Source organism: Chelonoidis abingdonii, chromosome 20, assembly GCF_003597395.2.
Source record: "Chelonoidis abingdonii isolate Lonesome George chromosome 20, CheloAbing_2.0, whole genome shotgun sequence".
Taxonomy (NCBI): domain Eukaryota; kingdom Metazoa; phylum Chordata; order Testudines; family Testudinidae; genus Chelonoidis; species Chelonoidis abingdonii.
In genome coordinates this window covers 14414064-14435255 of record NC_133788.1, presented here as the reverse complement: position 1 = coordinate 14435255, position 21192 = coordinate 14414064, and the positions used below count along the sequence as shown (strand labels likewise).

The window sequence follows — 21192 nt, the reverse complement described above, 5'->3', positions numbered from 1 at the left end:
TTCCTATAAGCAAGAGAGGTAGCGGAACATCAGCAATTTAGATCCATAATGTTCAAACAAGCCAGAGAAGTGCCAAATAGCTAAGTCAGTGGTTTTCAATCTATGATCCAAGGATCCTTGGGGGGCCACAGACTATGGTTCAGGATTGCCATAAGGGTCCGTACCTCCATTTGAGATTTTTTTTTAGAGATCCACAAATGAAAAAAGGTTGAAAACCACTGAGCTAAATCATTCCGTTATTTCAAGAGACAATAACGATGCCTTTTAACAGAAACACTTTGCTGCAGATTTCGTCCTCAGGTCTAAGACATAACAGTATAAATGCTGTCCCAAGTTAACCTGCTAAGAAGTCACATTCCAAACTTAAGAAATAAGCAACACTGTCAAAATCAAGTGAGGTTTTGGGTTTTTAAAATCCCCTTACCTGCATTTAGCAACACTAGCAGCAGACTGTTAAAGATGAAGGAATTAAAACTCTATTTTGTCCTTACTCGTCTTAAGCATGAACCTGTCACCACTGTGATTTCAGGTTCATTTTGAGGGTACAAACATGTCTTTACAGTTTGAAATACGCTTCCAAACACTTCTCTTGCTTTTAAGCATGTCTGCAGAATGAAAATGCACATTTGGCACAAAGATGAAAACCGAAGAACCCCAGCACGCTAAAAGCATTCCCACCATCTTACTAGCTGAACCCAAGACAGCATTCAGGACCAAAATTCCATGGTGTTACACTGCTGTAAGTACAAAACAGCAGCAACAGAGCAGAAAATGCAGCTACTGCACATTCACAGGGGCAGAGAAGAGCAGAATATTTGACCCCAGGACTTTTATACTCTGCTTCCATAATCTGGGTGGAAACAGAAGCCTGATGGGACGATCACTTTGATCCCAGGTTTAAGTGACTAATATTTAGATTTAAGCCATGCTAGTGTCAGTTTTCAGTAAAAAGCAAAATGGAGAGGGTGGGGGTGGGGGGAAACAACAAACCTGTTCTCCAAAGTATTTCCACTCAGAACAAAAGCCAGCATGTCTGCTAAACTCTGTAGTGCCTTTTAGGTAGAATTCAGCCACAAGCACAACTGGCCTGAGTTTTAAATAAACACATTATTTTTAAAGACTAGCATTGTAACAGTGCACACACGAGTGCTACTGCAACATATCACTCTGGTTTAGTGCTATGGATTATGCCTCCTGTGGAGAGTACCAACCTGAGGAACAAGAAACGCAAATCAGATCCCTCATAGAGTTCCAAGTGGCTTGGCTCCTATGTGTTTTATGACATCATAGAATATCAGGGTTGGAAGGGACCTCAGGAGGTCATCTAGTCCAACCCCCTGCTCAAAGCAGGACCAATCCCCAGACAGATTTTTGCCCCAGATCCCTAAATGGCCCCCCTCAAGGACTGAACTCACAACCCTGGGTTTAGCTCAAACCACTGAGCTATCCCTCCTCCCATCACAGCAGAACCCTCCACTAAGCTATCTTGCTTGGCCTTCACTGACCTCATTCACCTATTTTACATACTGGATGGGCTCTACTGCAAGAGATCTAAACTATGCAGCTATCCAACAGTCCCAGTAGTGACTCTTTAGCTATGTTGCCCTAACCTAGGGACTTATCCTTTGCCCAGCTCCCACTTTAAGCATGGGAAAGATGGAGGAAGAGGAGCAGGATGCTGCCCCAGTCTATAGAGCAAGTGCAAAGCTGCTTAGAGGCTGTTTCATCCACAATGGCTCACATAGCCCTGCCCATCCCTGACTTGGCTCCACCATGAGGCAAGGGAGCCAAAGACTTACAGAGCTGTACTTCTGATCCCTCTCTTTCCCAGGCCTGCCTTCAGTGCAATAATGTGAAGAGCCCCTTGTAATCCAGCTCTGGCCTTTGAACAGCACAACCATATCGGGAGATGCATAAACTAGGCCTGGATTTGCCTAAAAATAAAAGGAATAGCAGATTAAATACCTTAATTCTTCATGCAGAAGTTTGTGTACACACTGGTATAACCACACACCTTGTGACACTATGCATGCACAGATGATAGCCACATGATAGTCTGCAGAATCACATGGAAAACCGTATTTAGCAGGCACCTTTCACAGCCTCAAGGGCACCATCCTCCCTCCTAACACTTTAAACATTCTAGACCTTGAAAAAAATAAAAATAAAAAGGAAAAAATGGCCACAGAAGAATTTATTCTCTTCCCCTCCTTAACCGCAGAACTTCACCCGAGAGCGACACTGGCCCACGGTTAGGGTTCCATTCTCTTACTAGGCTTTAGCCATCAGATTATGCTACCTCTCTGCAAAACAAGAAAAATTAAAACTTAGCCTATAACCTTCACGTTACATTTGGGCACACACAACAAAATTTTCATATTATGTCATCCATACTGAACATACGTACCCATTGTGCCTCATTATATAAAATACATAGGACCAATCGGTTCTATATGTAGACGTTACTGTTTCTTGTGCAGTTCCTGATCTGTGTATAAATGCATAAAGCTAACACTGCAATAACTTACTCTTTTAAAGAGCCTGGGGAAGGAGCAGGATGCAAAAATAAATCCTAGTTGGTTGTACAGTGCAAATGCACACTTAGATTTTAAAAATCCGCCACCCTAAAATATCCTGAACCTAAGTACAGTTTTGCACAAATCTGCAATTTTTGCACATTACCATAGTCCTGCACTTAGGAAAGAGACCCGCACTGCACACAGAACATCTGTTTTAAAAGATTATGAGCTTGCAACTTCAATACAGTAACTATTCCTTACTGAGCTCTAGTCACTTGTGAAGTCAGAGGTTTAGATTGCAGTGACTGAGTTGTGCACAAAGAAAGTTTGCTTTCATAAAATGGAAAAGAGCTTTTGTGCAAAGATCAACAAAAATAAAATTAAAAAGTCACCTTGAGATAGAGCAAACATGCGATATTTCAGCCAAAAAGGAAAAGTTTTGAGATAGTTAAGGGAGTGAATACAGAGTCTGTATGGAAATGTGATTCTTCCCAGCATATCCCTCCCCCAAGACATTATATATAAACACACACACACGGAAGAATAAAAAGTCACCCCCCAAGCACCTAAAAAACAAAGTTTCCTTTTCCTCCTCCTCTTCTTCTGCTTTGATGGCAGTATGCTCACTTCAAGATCAGGATCAACGTTTAACTTGCCATCTAGGCCAACTGCAGGATTGGTCAGTAAGTAACAAGTGCTTTTATCCTGGATCATGTGTGTATTCTCATCCGTAATGACAGACAAGACCATCTCTTGTATATTCTGGCTTCTCTCTGCCTTTAAAGAGTGGTTAGATTTAGGCGTTTCAGCCATTTCACAGCTTCCCAAGTTAGAAGCATAAGTTTTGTCTTTTAACTGGACACCTGGATCTGCTAATGATGGTTCCAAACTGGAGGCTTTTCCCCTCTCAGAGATGTCTCGGTTTTGCTGCCAATCAACAATAGGCATTCTGTGGGCTGCAGCTCTTTTGTCAGCTGGTACCACAGGCTCTTCCTGGTTGAACGCTTTAGAGTCTAGGCCATTGGCCTCAAGTTTCCCGCAATTCTGGCAGGCCTCAAGTGACTGAGAATGATTTAACTGTGTAGCTGATCCTTTCTCAAGGTCGCCAGGAAGGACAGCCAGAGCAGAAGATGCCTCTGTCTGCTTTATTAAGCTAGAAACAGCAACACTGAGTTTCAAGCAGCTGTTTTCACAGGCCTTCATCATTTCTTCACTGCCCTTCTCCTTGGGTAAGCCTTGAACATATTCTGGCCATTTTTGCAGACTTTCATTCGATGCATTGCTGAGAATAATGTCCGGATACAGTGGCATGCACTTGCAAGCTTCCGAGACATCTAAGTTCATTTGAACAGGGAGGGAGACATCAGGAGATGCAGTGCAACTAACGGGAGAATTGGGTAAGAGAGGGGCCCTCTCAGCCGAATTAAAGCTGTGTGTCTGAAAGATGAGATCAGTGACATGCCTGCAGCAATTTGCAAAGATACTGTTTCCCATGATTACCGGTTACACAGATGAAAGACCAAACGGGAGAAGTACGTTTTGTTTGCAATCTCTTGTTTGTATACATATATTAAAGTACACAACAAAGACAGGTCTCGCATGGTCTACAGTTTGGACTTGTTAATGCTGCCACGTAGCTAACTGATCGGATTTTCTAAGAAAATTCTCATTTGAACCCCATGAGACAAAAAGCACAAGATTAATAAATTTAGACTGCTATCATGGAAAGAGACATACATCAGGGAACAAAGAAAGTATTCTCTTAAACATTCATCTGTTTCTTCCCTTCTCGTATCTTACGCAGATTTAAACCTTGGATTCACCATAGCAGGAGTTGTCCCAAAGTTCCTTCCAGTGACCTTCATCTTCCAAATGTCTTTGCCTCGGTCTTCAAAATATCAAGTTGCAGAATGCCAGAACATCCACAAAATAAAACAGAAGTTCCCCAAAGCTGAAGACTTCCTCCTCTCCCCGCTGCCCCAGAGACGGGAGAAAAAAATCAAAGTTCTTCAAAGTGTCTAAGAGAGAGTTGATCCGAGCCTGACTGTTAGAACCAGCAGTGAGTTATAAATAGAGTGGTGATAGCAGGCTCTGTACCGATGCAGTATGGGACCATGTTACAGCATTTCAGCTCTGCCAAGTTTATAAACAAATAAGATGCATTGAATTACAAAACAAGGCTAGTTACTATGGCATGCCTAGGCTTATGCAGAGCCATCCATATTAAACAGACTGGCATAAAAACGGACTGTAAGGAGTGAACTAGGTAGACAGAGTTGCCAAATGAGTTTTCTGGCTCCATAAAATGCCTCTATTTCAAACTAACTGAAGGAATCTCCAGTAACTTTGCAGGAGTTGTAGCTTATAGATTTTCACCTTGTAACAAGAGCACTAAAAACCCTACTATCTCATAGGTGACAGTACAAATCAAAGCTGCCAGACAAGAGTATTCAAAGGACAAAACTAAACCACAAAACCCAACCACCCTCCTTGTTCTCGTCCTATCCCATCTCTCAGTTCAGGATAAGCACTACTAATGTGTGGGCACATGTACGCCGGTAAAGTGTCTAGTAGGCTCTTAATTATATTTGCTTCTGTGGTGTTACCAGACAGTTATTTTCCTTTGGAGACACATCCTCTAATGAAAGCTACACTGGGGGGGGAGGGGGGAGAGGCGAACTCTTCAAGGAAGACTATTACAAAGTCATGTTCCAAGAAAGATACTCAGCCTGAAGAACCAGAAGTTTAGACTTTGCAATGGCAAGTTTTATGCTCCTAGTCAAAGCATTTCCTTCCGTTTTGCTATAGCTTAAGTAATTTTAAATGTTTGCATCTAGTTTAGTTGTAATTCACTCTTGTGAACTTTAAGATAGGCCAACTCCAAATTTATGGAGGTAAAAAAAAATCCTGTCTCTGCTGTGAATGTCTCAAGAGTAGGGTGAAGACAGACACTATGTCATAAACATATTTGTTAACAGTCAATCCCACACCCATAGACATAAAGAAGAATCATTTCTCTTATGAAAATTTTAGGAAGTTAGAGCCAATCATCATAGCAGAATTCTGTACTCCAGCTAATGCCCTGCCAAGAAGAAATGGAACGAACAGGTTGGGAAGGAGGAGGAAACAAAAAAAACAGGCTTAAAGTTCTTTATACAAAACTAAATCCCCGATTAGCTTCTATTGTTCTTGTATTTTGCTTTTCTAAAACAGCAGAACAAAAACCTCTCCCATCGAAACTCATTCTAACTCCAGATCCAGTCAAGGCAGCTAAGATTTCCTTTTTTAGGACTTCTGACTCATTAGCCCTTTTCTAAGTAAGACGCAGTAAGGGCCTAAGCAAACCCTTAGTCACGAGAAGCCCCATTACCTTCAGGATCTAGTGCCGAGTTTGAAATGCTTAAAAATGTCCACATCTTCCAACTAATGTCTCTTTCAGAAGCATCAGGAAACGGCAGATATACTAACTCCTTATACATAGAAGCACAAGCTGTACATGCTCCAGACATCAGTTTAAAAACCCTTTAAATTCACATGGGTGTTTGTGTAAAAGACAATCTCTGAGAAGAAACCCTCCTGGTACAGACTCATTCTATTTCAAATTGCTTCACTAACTGTAACAAGTTTACCTTAATTCTAGTTACCAAAGCTGTAAATTCACCAACTTCATCATTTTACTTCTATACAGCGTGTACATGGCCCCTAACTGGAAATAAAGAGCCAAATAGAGACCCAATTGAAGCAGGCACAACTAGCACAGGAGCTGGATCTATTTACTCAATGGGGGAATTTTGGCCAAACCGTTAGCTCAGACTGAACAAGTTATAGTTAAGCTATTTGCACACACACTAAAGTCAAAAGTGGTTTAAGAACGAGCAATAAAAGGATCCTATAGGAAGTTGCTCTTATATCAAAAATTGTGATCAAATAATTACCACCACCAGAGTTCCTACTAAAGGTAGGTATACAAACAGCAAAATTAAGCTAGTGCAAATTGGACCTGAACTAGAGAGAATGTACTACATATAGCACAAGCTATAGTATTTTACGTTCACTAGAAGAAAGTTAACCAGATACAGTGAAGGCATTGGGCAGGGTTCCAATTATAGTGAGTGATATTTATGTAGGAGGAAACAAGTTTAATAGGGACCCCAAAAGCTTATGCCATCTTCAAAGGAGGATCAATTATTTCCTGAAGATTCCATTGAGAGAGGCAGGATGTCATGGGACCTGCCTCTCTCCATCCCATCAGGGGGCATCTATAACCTGGAGGTTCCAACTTTTCAAATTAATTTCCATCGTCTCTTCTGATGCAACCAACACCTTTTCCTTAGTGAGTGCCCCTAAGTAAGTGGGTTGGAGGTGTCCCCCAGGATCTGTAAATCAATGTTTGTTTTAAACCATCTGTAGGTACCAATAAGGGTTGTAAGCATCATGTTTAGTCTCCAGAGGCTTCAGGACACACAGAGTTGTGTCATGTGAAGTTCCTTCACTCCCTGTAGTTATGTAGCTGTCCAAAAGAGTTCATCAGCCCCACAGATAAAGTGATGCCTATTCCAGTTAAAAGAGGAGGTAAACCTGAGACAGAAATTGCTGTACTGGGAGTCTCTTCTGTGGACACTACATATAACACCACGGATATTTAAATGGGAGAAATTCTTCACTCTTTTAAAGAGAGTAGAGTCATACCAGAATCTGCTCGGTTAGGCCCAACCATGTTCAAGCCACGTTTAACAAGAGCGGTTCTAGTTCAGGTAGAAGTTTGCACCTTTTATGCTCTTTTGTGGATACCAGAAAATTAGTTTTGCAGTAGTTGCCCCTGCAGGCCACATTCATTTGTGCTGTGTCAATCCTGCTGGCTCAGAGGGTCTTTCCCGCAGCAACTGAAACGCTTTCTAAGGTTTGAACTTAGCATCTTGAGTCCCTCTTCTACACTGGCCAAGTCTGGGAGTTACATTTCAACCAATTTCCAGCGTGGTTTGGCTGGCCAAAACTTTTTTTAAAAACGTGGTTCTACCATTGGCTGGCCAAAAGGCTTAGCTACAATGGTAAACAGTTCAAACACTGCTCCCAAACTGTGTCGAAAGGCCAGCGTTTAAGGCAAAGTTCAAAAAAATATATATCAGCAACTACAGGAAACTGTCTTGACTTCCTAAACGGAGGGGAAAAACCCAAAACAAGACAGATGGGTAAGGGCACCTGGAACTCAGAACAGGGATAATTTTAGCACTGGTTTGGTTTTCTGGAGTTAAACAGACTCTACAAAGGGAAACTTAGGTTAAAGGGCACTTCTAAAAATTAAAAGTCTTAGTAACTGATAAGGAATTTTGTTTTAAGTGGACTGATCCTTTAAAATTTCCCTTCAAAGAAAAGGTAAGGGGGAGGGAGAAGACAGAAATACAGTAGCAAAGATTTCAAAATACAATAGCAGAGATATAACTTTTCCTGGAAGCTGGAATGAAGTTTATTTCAGTGAAGGTAGTTTTGCCCCTCCCTAAGGGCGAAGGACTAAAGGTCTGTAATACCACTTACTAAGAGCCAAAGACAGATTAACAAATTATTCTAGTTAAGAGCAGTTAAAAAAAAAAAAAACACACAAAAAAACCGCAAAGCTCCTCCATTTGTAGCAGCTGACATATGGGTTATACAGTAAAGCTTGTTTAATTAAAGTGCTCATGTGCTTACGGAGATGAGAACAAGCATTTTTACTATTATTTATGCAGTGCCTAAGCAAGTGTCTTGCAGCACAAATGAAAGACCTGTACCATGCCCCAAGGATCTTACAGTCTAACCTGAGGCATACCACAATGGGGCAGGGTGAGAGAGAGTTGAAGCATAAAGAAACAGGGAAGAGGAGAGTTACAGTAATGACTGGTTACTTTATGCGCATATCTGGATTTTTAATGTGGCTGAATAGAGAGCCTCCCTACCTTCTCCCAAGCTCTTATTGCTTTTCCCCTCTCCCTTCTTTTAGGCCTCGTCTACAACAGAGGATTTTAGCAAACCATTTCCACCCAGGGTATCACTAGTTCCAGATGCAAAGGGGAGGGATATTTGAGAAGATTCCCTTGTGTAGAGACTGCCTAAGGTCTCTCTGCAGGGAGACATGGTCCACCACTAATGTTGGTGCACAGACCTGTAGAGACAGTGGTGTCTGAAAGTTGATCTGCTTCCAAACACAATGGATTTCAGTGCTGAGGAAGTGATGATGTTTTACTGTGTGTGCTCCAGCTAAATCCTACATTCTCCACCGATGGTTACTTTACAAACACATAACAATACAGGAATGCCAAACCCTTAAATAACTCCTCAAAACAATGGACTGCCTAGATTGACCAACCAAACACGTGACAAGTAAATAGAGCCTCCAACATTGCCATCTGAATACCTTCTCGACTGCTATCACTCACTTGCAGGCAACATAAGACAGAAGCCATGCTCTACAGTCTAAAGATCAGCCCCTCTGAAACGTCCATGGTCCAGTGACAGACAGTCATAGCAAATCCTTCGATTAAAGAGCACTCTCCTGACCTTGTTACTTCTGTACGACTGCACTTGCATCTCAACAGCAGTTTTCCCACAATGCCTGTTCAAACCAATGGCGCAACAAGGCATACCTGGAACATGTGGTAGAACTAGAAGAGTTGTATCTAGAAAAGCCAGGAAAGGTGGCTCTGAAAGGTGCTAGAAGAAGTCGAGTGAACAGCATTCCTTTGAGCTGACTGTATTATTAAATCTGCAGCTGAGACAAGCTCAGATCTGAAGTAGTGACAGCAGTAAAAATGCTAGTAATCCAGGAACCGTATTATCACCGTCTTTTGACTTTGTATAAGTTAACTAAACCAAAGGGTTAACTATCCTGTCCTTGCTGGAAAACACTACATGGCCAAACAGTGTGAGAGGTTTTAAAGGAAAGGCAATCTTCATGTAAGAGAAAGAAAAGATAGCATTTCATTAGCTACAAGCAAACTCAGTTCAGCAGCTACAAAATTACACCAAGCTTCCACACAATACTGGCAGAACTCCTTAAACACAGTAACATTTCACTTATTAGTGTAACATTATTAAGCAATACACAGAAATTGTCACACTGGAACTAAACCTTGATCTCTCTCACCTGAGCACATGACTGAGAGCCAGGAATTTTGAAATGTTACTGCCAGCTCTGGCAAGACTCCTTCTGTGGTTGTGCACAAATCATTCAACCTCTCAGTCTCCTCTACGGAGATCATGCTGCTCTACCTCACAGAGATGTTGGAAGGATTCATAAGTAGTATAGGTAAACTCCTTCTAGGCCAGAAAGCATGTAGTATCTTCCTCCTGCCTATGGCCTACACCTGATGCTTCAGAAGAAAGTGAAAGCCCTCCAAAATGTACCTGGCCAATCATGCAACGCTGTAACACGGACAGCAATTATTTTCCCACCCAACACCAGCTAGCAATTAGTTAATGTCCTGAAGCACAAGATTATGCACTGTAATTTTTAACTAAGTTAGTGGAACTGCAAACATGTCATCCATTTGAAAAAAAAACCTGAAGGAAAAAAAAAATGTGCTCAACATGACATTCCTGCATCCTTGAATTACTTCCAGTCCACTTAGTCACCTAAAACAAATGGACTTCGGCTTAGGTATAAGCTTCAACAGCTTACTACTGAACAATTTTAAAAGTTTCAGTCAGATCAAATATAGGTGCAAACTTCTCTCACTTGGATGTAGGTCTTCCACAAGGCTCTCATCCCTCCCTTTATGTACTTAAATAATAATAAATAATAATAATAATAAATAATAATATTATTGAAGATTATCAAGGAAGGGGTTGAGTTTGGGGTCAACATTCAAGTTTATAAGATCCTCTGCACAACACTTATTTTTAAAAGTACAAATCTGAGCACCTTTCACATTAAGATTCAAGTTTTCCCAAATGAGATGCATGTTTTTAATGTGCCTTTAGGGCTTGTGAAAGGTGCCCTATTGAGAACCCTAAAGATAAAACCCTCTAGTTATTCACAGTACTAACAGAATAGGGACAGCGGCATTGCAAGCTTCCCAGGTGCATCCCCAGCATTCCTGTGGGTGAGCCCCTCAGCTAGGATTGACAAGAGAGGGTAGTGATTTTAATATCTGACTTTACTCACAGATCACTGAGCAACCTGATCACTGGTCACTATCAACCTGCAATGGATTTGAATTAGAGACTTAAAGACAAATGGCTCCATATCCCCCTTACCCAGCACTTCATTTGGGCCAGGGCTGAGCCCTGGCACATCTGTTTGGCAGTTCATAGTCCCAGCACCTCTGCCCTTGCCGGTTCAGTTATGAAAGTAAAAAATATTACTTGAGCCTCAGCACCTAATTGCTTGAGCCCCAGAACCTCTTTCATTACAAATTAAGCACTGCCATTACCTACTCTCTTCAGCCTCCCCATCTCCCTAATTTAATGTTACAGGATGGCCAGATGATAGATAACCAGCTAAGCATGTTCAATCAAAGACTCTAATGTTTTTATTTATTTGGAGGGGATTATGCTGCATATTATTTTTAATTCTCCTAATCTGGCCCCTCAATTTTTGAGATTAATGACCCTTCTTGAATATTTTCTGACATCTCTTAAAAATGCTCAAGCTTTAGTTTCTACAGTAACGTTAGGATATTTTGTTAATAGTGAGATACTAAGATCCAGCAATATTGGCACCAATGGAATACAATTTGCATGGTTATGTTGTACACAACATATCTGAAGTGAGTTTAGTGGCCTCAGGACAATTCCCTTTGGACAAGCAACCCCATCAACCATTACCACAACTGGCGCTAAGCGGTGATTTCAACAGATAGGTCAGGGATTGAATAATACTTTCACCCCTAGAAGCTTCCCCTCCAAATCAGGAGACAGCAGCACACTGATGGAGCAGTGCATTGGGGTGCTTGTACCACTACTGCTGCTAGCACAGCACCTAGTCTGTGGATATAAGTCAATTTAGAATTGCCAGTCAGGCACTTTTTCCATGAGCATGAAACTCAGGACATACAAATGTAGCAAACGCAGAGCTGGATTCTAAGAAGGGTACAGTATCCATGACTGGAAGGAACTTCCAAAAGACACTGCAGTTGTTCAGCACCTCTAGGAATCAACTCGATGATGAGCCTCTAGGTAAAGTTTTAAAATCTTTTCTAACGTAGGACTAAGCCCCAAGGTCCTCAAACTCAGCAAACTCCAATTAGAACATCAGTGGGAGTCTGCCCGAGTAAGGACATCAGGATTTCTCAAAAAATAAACATCCATTTCATCTGAAAACCTTATGCAAACACAAAATTAAAGCCAAGTTTCTAGGCATTCAGTACTTGTGTTGTAGGTTCATCAGGTAAGAAATTATACACATACATGGCTCCCTGCTTTGTATAGTGTAAACATATGAGCAGGTTCTGGAAAAATCAGAAATTTAACTCCCTTCAAAATACAATTACCAAAGACAAAATGTGAGTCTGTGATCATGGGAAATCTTTGCACTGTAGCTTAAACCACATTAATGGGAAAATGTATAAAGCAAATTTTTCAAGTGGCCTTCTCCTGCCAGCCACCACAAAATACACTCTTCTTTCACACAGAACTGCACATTATTGCAGCATGTTGAAACAATCTGGGGCAGGATATTTTATATAATGATATCAAATTCACCATAAGACTACTGATAAGAGATTTTAAAAAAATGAAGTAAAGATGAAATCTATATTTACACTACCAAAGCATCATAAAAAGGAGTGAATCCTGAAAGTATAACTCTCTGCTTGGTGGTTTTGCAATCACAATTATGCTAGCAGAGACGGCACAATAACTATTATTCAGCACGTGAAATCTAGGCCCCATTGTGCTAGGCTCTTACTAGTGTAGGGATTTGTACAGAGAACTTACAGCCTAGACAGACAAAGGTTGTGAGGGAAAGTGTCTTGCCCGAGATCGCACAGCAGGTCAGTGGCAGGGCTGGAAACAGACCTGAAGTCTCTCAAATTCTAGGGGAATCTGCTCTGCTCTCCTATTGTAATATCGTTCTGTTCTCTCCTCTTGTACCTTCCACCTCAGCTCCTCAAAATGCTCCAACACTTGTTAGTTATGCCTCGCATCACCCCTGTGAGGCAGCATCCCTCTTAGGGGCAGGGACGGGTTCAAACAACCTGCTGAAGGTCACAGAGCACGTCAGCGTGGGAGCTGGGAGGGCAGCACTGCTGCAGCAGGCTGGCTCCTGAGTTCTGGCAGCCCTGACACCCACCTCCCTGGAGCCTGCAATGGAGCCCTGGGAGCATGAAACTCCCAGTCCCCAGGGAGAGCCGCTGTCTCTTTAAATCCCTGACCCCGGCAGCCAGCGGCTTCGTGCTGGGGGCCCGTGGAACGTCGGGGTCGCTACATTGTCTCAAGCCCGGGCACTCGGGCTGGGAGCTACCACGTGTGCGCGCGGGAGAGGGGGAAGACGGGTCGTTCTCTCTCCCTCCCCGCTGTCCTGCGCTTTCCACATCGGACTCCGCCTCCCTTGGCGAATCCCAGCTCCCGACTCTTTCCTTCCCAGGCCCGGAGCAGACCAACGTGCAAGACGTCGCGGGGGGGGGGGGGGGGGAGATGATACCGAGGGTTCTCTGCAGGGAGGGTATTCTGCACCCCCCCCCCCTTTGCTTAGTGACCCTGCCCCAGAGGAGCAAGGGGCGCCGGGGGCGGACACACCGGCGAAGGCACATCCCCGCCCCCCTCGGGCGGCTGCACAGTGCTGTGGCCCAGTGAAGGTCACCTTCATTGGCATTAGGAGAGGAAGCGGCAGAACCAGGCGCAGCCCCCCCGCCCCCCCGGGCTCCCCTGCCCGCTTCTGGCTGATGAGCAGGGGGCAGCCCCAGCCCCTTCCCACCACTCGCGTCTCCCTTGCCCGGCGCATCCCTAACTCCACCGCTGCCCAGGAGGTCCAAAGCCAGAACCCCTCTTCTGACCCGGCCCCCCACCCCCAGGAAACCCAGCGTCCCCCCAGCCCATACCAGGACCCTTTCCGCCGAGGAGAGGCGTTCGTGTCATTCACAGCCGCGCCAGAGCTGTTCGGGTTCCCTTAGGCCACGTTTCTGCAACTGGAGGGAGATCTCCAAGATTTTGGGGTTTTTTTGGGGGGGGGGGTAACGAAACAGTCAGCGATGCCAATTGAATTGGAAGAGATCTGCTCCGACCATGCAAAGGAAATTCGTCCACCGGGGGCGTGGGGGGGAGTGGTGGCGGGGAAAAAGAGAAGGGTGAAGGTTAAGAATTTAAACTAACCAAGCAAATTCCCTCCCTGCAACTGACAATCAAAGGAGGCGGCAGCAGCAATAAAATAATCTGGACCGGTAAGAAGCAGAATCCCTTTGCTTCCAGTCACTCCTTTCCCCCTTCTTCTTCAACCACCACTAAGCCTCTTCTTTGGGACAGACTGGTTACCTGCCATGGCATTAAGTGTGTGTAAACGATTCTGGTTTAAAGAATTTTATTTTCTGGCTTTCTTACAAAAATCTTTCAGGCCCTGTTTACCAAAGATTCTTCTCTGCTTGCTTTTCCTTTAGAACTCTCCAGTTCGGGCCCTAGATTTCCTACTTTGTTGCAGGGCTGTGGTTTTGAATCTAGCAGTTTTTCTCTATTCAAAAGGCCAGTCACTGGCATTAAATAGGTATTCAAATGAAAGTTTAATAGTGACTAAAATCCTTTCCCCTCTTGATTGCTCAGCTTTCACTCTCTACACTGGATAGATCACCATTCATCTAAAAGTGATCAAATCTAGGCTGGACCTGCCAGAACCAGCCAGAATTAAAAATCTTTCAGGGCTTTTGTATACATCATAGAGCAGCAAAAATGGGCACAAGCCTTTTAAAAAGTACTTCTTTTCCAATTTTCTTCAGAACTCCCCCCCCCCACACTGCACATAATCTCATCATTTGCTCCAGGATTTCCCTTTAAACACTGAAAGGGAATAAAAACCTGAAGATTTTTTTTCTGTATAGCTTTAAACCAGCTGGGGTGAGGAGATAAAAGACAGGGAGACTTTTTACCTCCTTATCATGCTAAATCAAGAGTATTAAGGCCAGGACCAGGCCAACCCCTTTTTTTTTTTAAATACTCTCTCCTTTGAGAGCTGCCCTGCATTCTTGGCATCTATTATCTCCCACCACGTATACTGGAATCTCCCAGTAAAAAAGGCAACCTCCCTATATAACAGGGGTCGGCAACCTTTCAGAAGTGGTGTGCCTAGTCTTCATTTATTCACTCTAATTTAAAGGTTTCATGTGCCAGTAATACATTTTAACGTTTTTAGAAGGTCTCTTTCTATAAGTCTATAATATATAACTAAACTACTGTTGTATGTAAAGTAAATATGGTTTCAAAATGTTTAAGAAGTTTAATTTAAAATTAAATTAAAATGCAGGGCCCCCCAGACCAGTAAGCAGGACCTGGGCAGTGTGAGCGCCACTGAAAATCAGCTCGCGTGCCACCTTCGGCACATGTGCCATAGGTTGCCTACCCCACTATACAGGATAAACATAGCAATGGGGGCACAGGAGAAGGAAAGAAGAAAGACTCCCTAATGTCCCCCTGGGTTCAGCTCCTTCCACCCAGGAAGACACCTCCATATAGGAAACTCACAGTAACAGATGAGGGTCCCCACTGTACCTTCTGGTGGAGTCAGGACTGTATTTCTAACAATAAGGGTCAGGGGGATCTTTGTACAACATCGCTTAGAAAAGTGATTGGCCCTATACAGATTTTCCCTCTATGAGCTGCTCTCATACAGCCCTCAGTACAACAGGACAGGACACTTACAGCATACAGAGAGTGCCCTTACACACAGTATGGGGTGGCCAGAGTACACTCTCAGAGTATCCCCAGAAAATCAATCCTTTCAAGCACAGCAGAGCTCCCTACTAAGCAGCCCCTCCTCCAACAGCACAGAGGGTCCCCACTGGGCAGCCTCTCCCCTGAATAAGTATGGCTTCCTCCCCACACTCCCCAATACATGGGCCTGAACACAGCACAGAGAAGAGCTCTCAACCCATCACATGGAGGTTCCTTGCTGCAGTCAGGAATCTCCCCTTCTACATATTAGAAAAGGGCTGCACAGGGGAGCCCCCCCCCCTCCTGTGGGGACAGTTGCTGAGTTCTTTGGTATGCCAGGGAAGTGTGCACAGGGTAAAGCATCCCTCTGTATTATGGGCCAGACTCCTCTATGAGGGGAGGGTGGAACAGCGAGGAAGTCCCCCGCCCCCGAATCCTGAGGACGTTCCGCAGTGTACAGCCCCCCCTTCCCTCAATACGCACTGGGAGAAGGCAGTAGGGGAGGGCTTCCCCCAGAAGGATAGGGGGGGGAGGAAGAGTACCGGGCTCCCTGCTTGCATAACTCCCCTTTTCCCCGCCCACTACCAGGGGTTCCCTCCTCCTTATGCAACCCTCCCTCCCGCAATATCCAAGAGAAGGCATCCTGGAGTGATGGCTTTCCCTCATGCAGCCCCTTAACCGAGGGCAGGTGTCTAAGAGGGGGCGTCTCCCTCCTGCAGCCCTCCCCCCCCGCCCCCAACGCCCGAGGGGAGCTGTCGGGGGCCTATCTCCCCCCTCCTGCAGCCCTCCCCCCCGCCCCCAACGCCCGAGGGGAGCTGTCGGGGGCCTATCCCCCCCTCCTGCACCCTCCCCCCCCGCCCCCAACGCCCGAGGGGAGCTGTCGGGGGCCTATCTCCCCCCTCCTGCAGCCTCCTCCCCCGCCCCCAACGCCCCGAGGGAGCTGTCGGGGGCCTATCTCCCCCCTCCTGCAGCCCTCCCCCCCCACGCCCGACAGAGCTGTCGGGGCCTGTCTCCCCCCCACGCCCGAGCAGAGCTGTCGGGGGCCTGTCTCCCCCTCCCTGCACCCTCCCCCCCCCAACGCCCGAGCAGAGCTGTCGGGGGCCTGTCTCCCCCTCCTGCAGCCCTCCCCCCCACGCCCGAGCAGAGCTGTTCGGGGGCCTGTCTCCCCCCCTCCTGCAGCCTCCCCCCCACGCCCGAGCAGAGCTGTCGGGGGCCTGTCTCCCCCCCACGCCCGAGCAGAGCTGTCGGGGGGCTGTCTCCCCCCTCCTGCAGCCCTCCCCCCCCCACGCCCGAGGGGAGCTGTCGGGGGATTGTCTCCCCGCTCGTGCAGCCCCCAACGCCCAAGGGGAGCTGTCGGCGGGTTGCCTCCCACCCGCCCGGAGGGGGCCTCGGGGCGCCCCCCTCTCTCACCGGAGCTCCCGGAGCGCGGCTCGCTCTCCGGCTGCGGCTGCCGCTTGCTGCTCAGGTGCCCGGGCTCCGGCTGCTCCTCCTCGCTCTGGGCCGTGGCTGGCACCGCCGCCGGCGGCATCTCGTCTGTTTTAATGACCATAGCGGGCCCCCGTCGCGCCGCTGCCTGTCCCGCACTCCGTGCCCTGCCGCTGCCGCTGGAAGGACAGAGCCAGTCACAGCCCCACGTGGTGCGCACTCACCTCGGCCACCCCGACCTCTGACACACCGCTGACTACGGCTCGTCGGCGGGGACACACCTCCACGCCGTCCGAAACGCCTTAAAGGGACAGGCGCCTGCCCAGAAAAACCTTTCTCTGTATGTGTGTAGGTAGGGGGTGGGTGGCTTACATACTGGGCCAGAGTCCGTCTGTCTGTCTGGCCGACCGACCATTCCTACACTCTACCTATCTGTGCCTCTCCATACAGACTAATAATAATAATAATCTGTCTTCAGAGAGCATCATGGAATATTTCAGCCTGAAAGGTAAATGGTAAACACCAGTGTCCATAGGTGATTATAATGGGGTGTTTGAGCCAATTTAAGTAGAGCCCAGCTTCAATTCTGATTATAATATGCAGAGACTGGGTATTGTCTGAAGGGATTAACATGGGGCTGGGCATCTGAAACGAATCCCAAATAACATAGGCCAACATTTTCAAATGTGAGGTACCCAAATCTTTATTTAGGCAACTGAATAATGTGGCCTGGTTTCTAAATGTGCTGAGTGCCTTCTGAAAATCAGGCCAAGATGCCTAAATATGGATTTAGGTATCTAACTTCAGGCACTCAAGTTTGAACACTTCAGTCTAAGTATATAAATATATAGGCCCAGTCTTGCACCCATTAAAGTCAATAGCAAAAACTGATCTATCCCAGGGAGTCTCAACCTTTCCAGACTACTGTACCCCTTTCAGGAGTCTGATTTATCTTGTGTACCCCAAGTTTCACCTCACTTAAAAACTACTTGCTTACAAAAATCAGACATAAAAATACAAGTGTCACAGCACACTGTTACTGAAAAATTGCTTTCTCATTTTTACCATAGAATTATAAAATAAATCAAGTAGAATATAAATATTGTACTTGCAGCTCAGTGTATAGTACACAGAGCAGTATAAACAAGTCATTGTCTGTATGAAATTTTAGTTTGTACTGACTTTGCTTTTTATGTAGCCTGTTGTAAAACTAGGCAAATATCTAGATGAGTTGATGTACCCCCTGGAAGACTTCTGTGTACCCCCAGGGTACACATACCTCTGGTTGAGAATCACTGATCTATCCCATGGTATATGTAATAATATATGACATTATGCAATATATGTACCACTGTATGCAAAGCTATATATACATGGTTTGTGAGACAGTAGTGTACAGGTTAGAATGACTGGGAAGAGGTTATTCACAGTAAAGGTCATTTGACTCTGGAATTTGCCTTCTCTCTTGGTCTGAAACAGCTTGAGTTTGCTGACCTTCATGCCATATGCTGCAAGGTCATCTTTGTGCTCAGGCTTTTTGGGAGGAGCTGGGTTGAATTGGAAAAATTTTATTTCAGTTTGTGGCTTCGGAGATGCTTGTTACCAATACCTAATATCTGTATTATGTTTAATAGCAACCTCTCTGTTCTTCTGAGACTTTGCTACTAAAGGGCTAGATTCTGGTCTCTTCTCTCTGATTTAGTACCACCGTGACTTCATGAATAGCCCCATTTCCTTCAGTGGGACTGCTTAGGTACTCTTCAACATGAAGGGTATCAGAATCTGGCCTGAAAGCAGTCAATTCCAGCAAACTATCACTGTCTCTATTAATGACAGGTTTCAGAGTAGCAGCCGTGTTAGTCTATATCCGCAAAAAGAACAGGAGTACTTGTGGCACCTTAGAGACTAACAAATTTATTTCAGCATTGTCCATTCTATGCATCCGAAGAAGTGAGCTGTAGTTCACGAAAGCTCAAGCTGAAATAAATTTGTTAGTCTCTAAGGTGCCACAAGTACTCCTGTTCTTTTTACTGTCTCTATTATCATTCTCCTTGCAAATTCTACCCCACAAAAGGCTATTCCTCAGCTTTAGGCTTGTCTACACACAGAAATTGTCCTGGTTGTATTAAAGGTGCGATGTCCCCAAGGTGTAAACTAAACTAGTGTAAACCAGGTTTAAACCAATGTCAGTGGCTACACACAAACTTGCTCCGGTTTAACTAAATCAATGCAATGTTACACCTGTAGTTAAACCAGTGCAATTCTAAGTGCAGATCTTTATGAAGAGTCTAATGCATGTGACCTGAAGTGAGTTGTGGACAAGAGAAGGGAAGGATTGTTTCAGTGGACACCACTGGTAGATTATACTTGGATTGTAAATTCTTTGGGGCAGGGAATTGTCTTTCTTCTTCTATGTTTGTACAGCACCTAGCACAATGGAGTCCTGGTTCATGGCTGGGGCTGCTAGTTTCTAAGGAAATACAAATATCAATAATCACGATGATTAAGGCTCTGGGCACTATGATAATACAGATAATGAATGCAGTACTAATAATATACATTAGACATAATATGTTGGACAATTTGCTTGATGGTGATGGGTAGCATGACAGTCCTGCACTTCCTACTTCATCCAAAGCACTGGCATCCAAAACCGTGCAGCATGTGTGCACCACAGACATCTCAACCCGGGGGTCCTGTGCAGGAACAAGACTCACATCTCAAAGCCCTGCAATTATCATATTAGACAAGGAGGCTGGCACACCCCAGATGTGGTCACTGTCTGTGCCTTGGGGTGTAATCCTGATGCCCCTCTCACAAGAAGCCCGTATTAAAACTGGAAGGTCTTCCCCTGTAGCTCAGCATGGCTATGATGGGGCACTGCTCCCTCAACCAGCCTAGGATGGGATATACCAATCCCACACTGACCAGACAGGGGTTAACGAGGGCCAGCAGGCTCAGTGAGCCCCACCTGTTACACCTGTGTGAGGTGTCAAGCCTTGGGAGAGCAACTGAAGGGAGAAAAGCCTTCAGTAGGGCTGTGAAGGGAGCCTAACCAGACTCTCCTTGGGCCCGGTGGGACTGGTGTGGGACCTTTTGTTCCCCAAAGCTGGTTTGGGTCTCCCTTTTGGGGGCTCTGTAGAAAAATCAGCCTGGGAAGAGACCACGAGAAAGGCCAAGCTGTGGGCCACAGTAAGAAGTAGCCCCAGGATACAACACAAACACACCGTATCTGCTTCATACAGGGTCTTGGGGCTGGAACCCAGAGTAGAGGGTGGGCCTGGGTTCCTCTACCAGCTCCCCTAGGGGGGCAGTGTGAAGACCCCAGAGCTAAGGACTTGAAGGCCCCCAAAGCCTAATGTTGGGTGAAAGTTCTGGTGGGATGATGCCTGGTTGTTGGACTGGGTTTACCCCAGAAGGGGTAGGATTAAAAGTGACCTGGCTGGAGGGTAGAGTCACAGGCAGAGGCAGACTATGGCAGGGCTGGAGCAGCTGTTGGCAGGGCGTGACAGAGGGCCGCTATGCCATGCTCAGCAATGAGGGGGTGTGTCTGCGATGAGTAGGTTCTGCCACACAGCTACTGTAATTAGGATAGTGGAGGGAACAAGAGGGGCACACGGTTTGGTTTCAATGAGATGCCATAGGTGGACTCTTTTTTTTATTTAAAAAAAACAACATCGAATGACTAGGAACTAAATGGATGACAGCTCAGGGGAGTTTGTAGGAAAGTCAGAAACAGAGCAGGAGCAGTGGGACATGTATTTTTGAAGGTTTAATATGATTATATAAGTTGTTCTAAAAACTTGGTAGAAAATGCCTTTAGCTTTACACCAAGCCCCATGTTTACACCCTGACTGTGATGGGTGATCACCCAAGGACCTTGCCCACGCTGCAATAAGATCCTGTTAAGTAGAGTCAGGTTGTGACCCATTCACCTGACATAATGGCACCTAATGTGATTAAGCCCATCTACACAGCAATCTCTCTTCAGGGGCAACCATATCTGCCCATCTATACCTACACCGATGCACAATGGTGTTCATACCAGTGCAGTCTGAGGAAATCTGGGATGCTATGTCAAACTGCCTCCACAATTGGTGGCAGTGGTAGGGGGTACGGGTGCTTTTCACATGGCATGGTGAACTATGGACAGTTGTGTGACACACAGTCCTGGGAGGTTGGAGGACTAGCTAACTGTTAGGTGAGGTGTTGTTTGCAGGACAGGAGAACCCTGGTAGACGTTGGTTATTAGAAGCACAGGACATGGGTATGTGATTCCGGCTGTGTGAACTCATCACAAGCTGGAATGGCAAAGGGGGACATCTGGTTGCACACAGGAAGGTGACATTCTGGTCAAGATGACCCCGGAGCAGTAGAGGACACACAAGGAGACAGGCTGACCCAAATGTGCATAATGCAG

General features: G+C 45.5%; 1 protein-coding gene across 3 annotated transcripts in view; it reads right to left on the bottom strand.

Annotated features, from left to right (window-relative positions):
- CLUH (CLUH binding protein of NUMT mRNA) overlaps nucleotides 1–17020 on the bottom strand; it is a 54730-nt gene extending 37710 nt beyond the window's left edge. Inside the window, exon 1 of one of the 3 annotated variants that reach the window (XM_032779443.2) lies at nucleotides 16758–17020. In XM_032779443.2, the coding sequence (XP_032635334.1) occupies nucleotides 16758–16896 (139 nt within the window). In that variant the 5' untranslated portion in view covers nucleotides 16897–17020. Of the gene's footprint in view, nucleotides 1–3085; nucleotides 4049–16757 lie in introns of those variants that run through there. The other 2 variants (XM_075074058.1, XM_032779442.2) reach the window with 2 other exon arrangements.
- Nucleotides 17021–21192: the final 4172 nt, after the last annotated feature.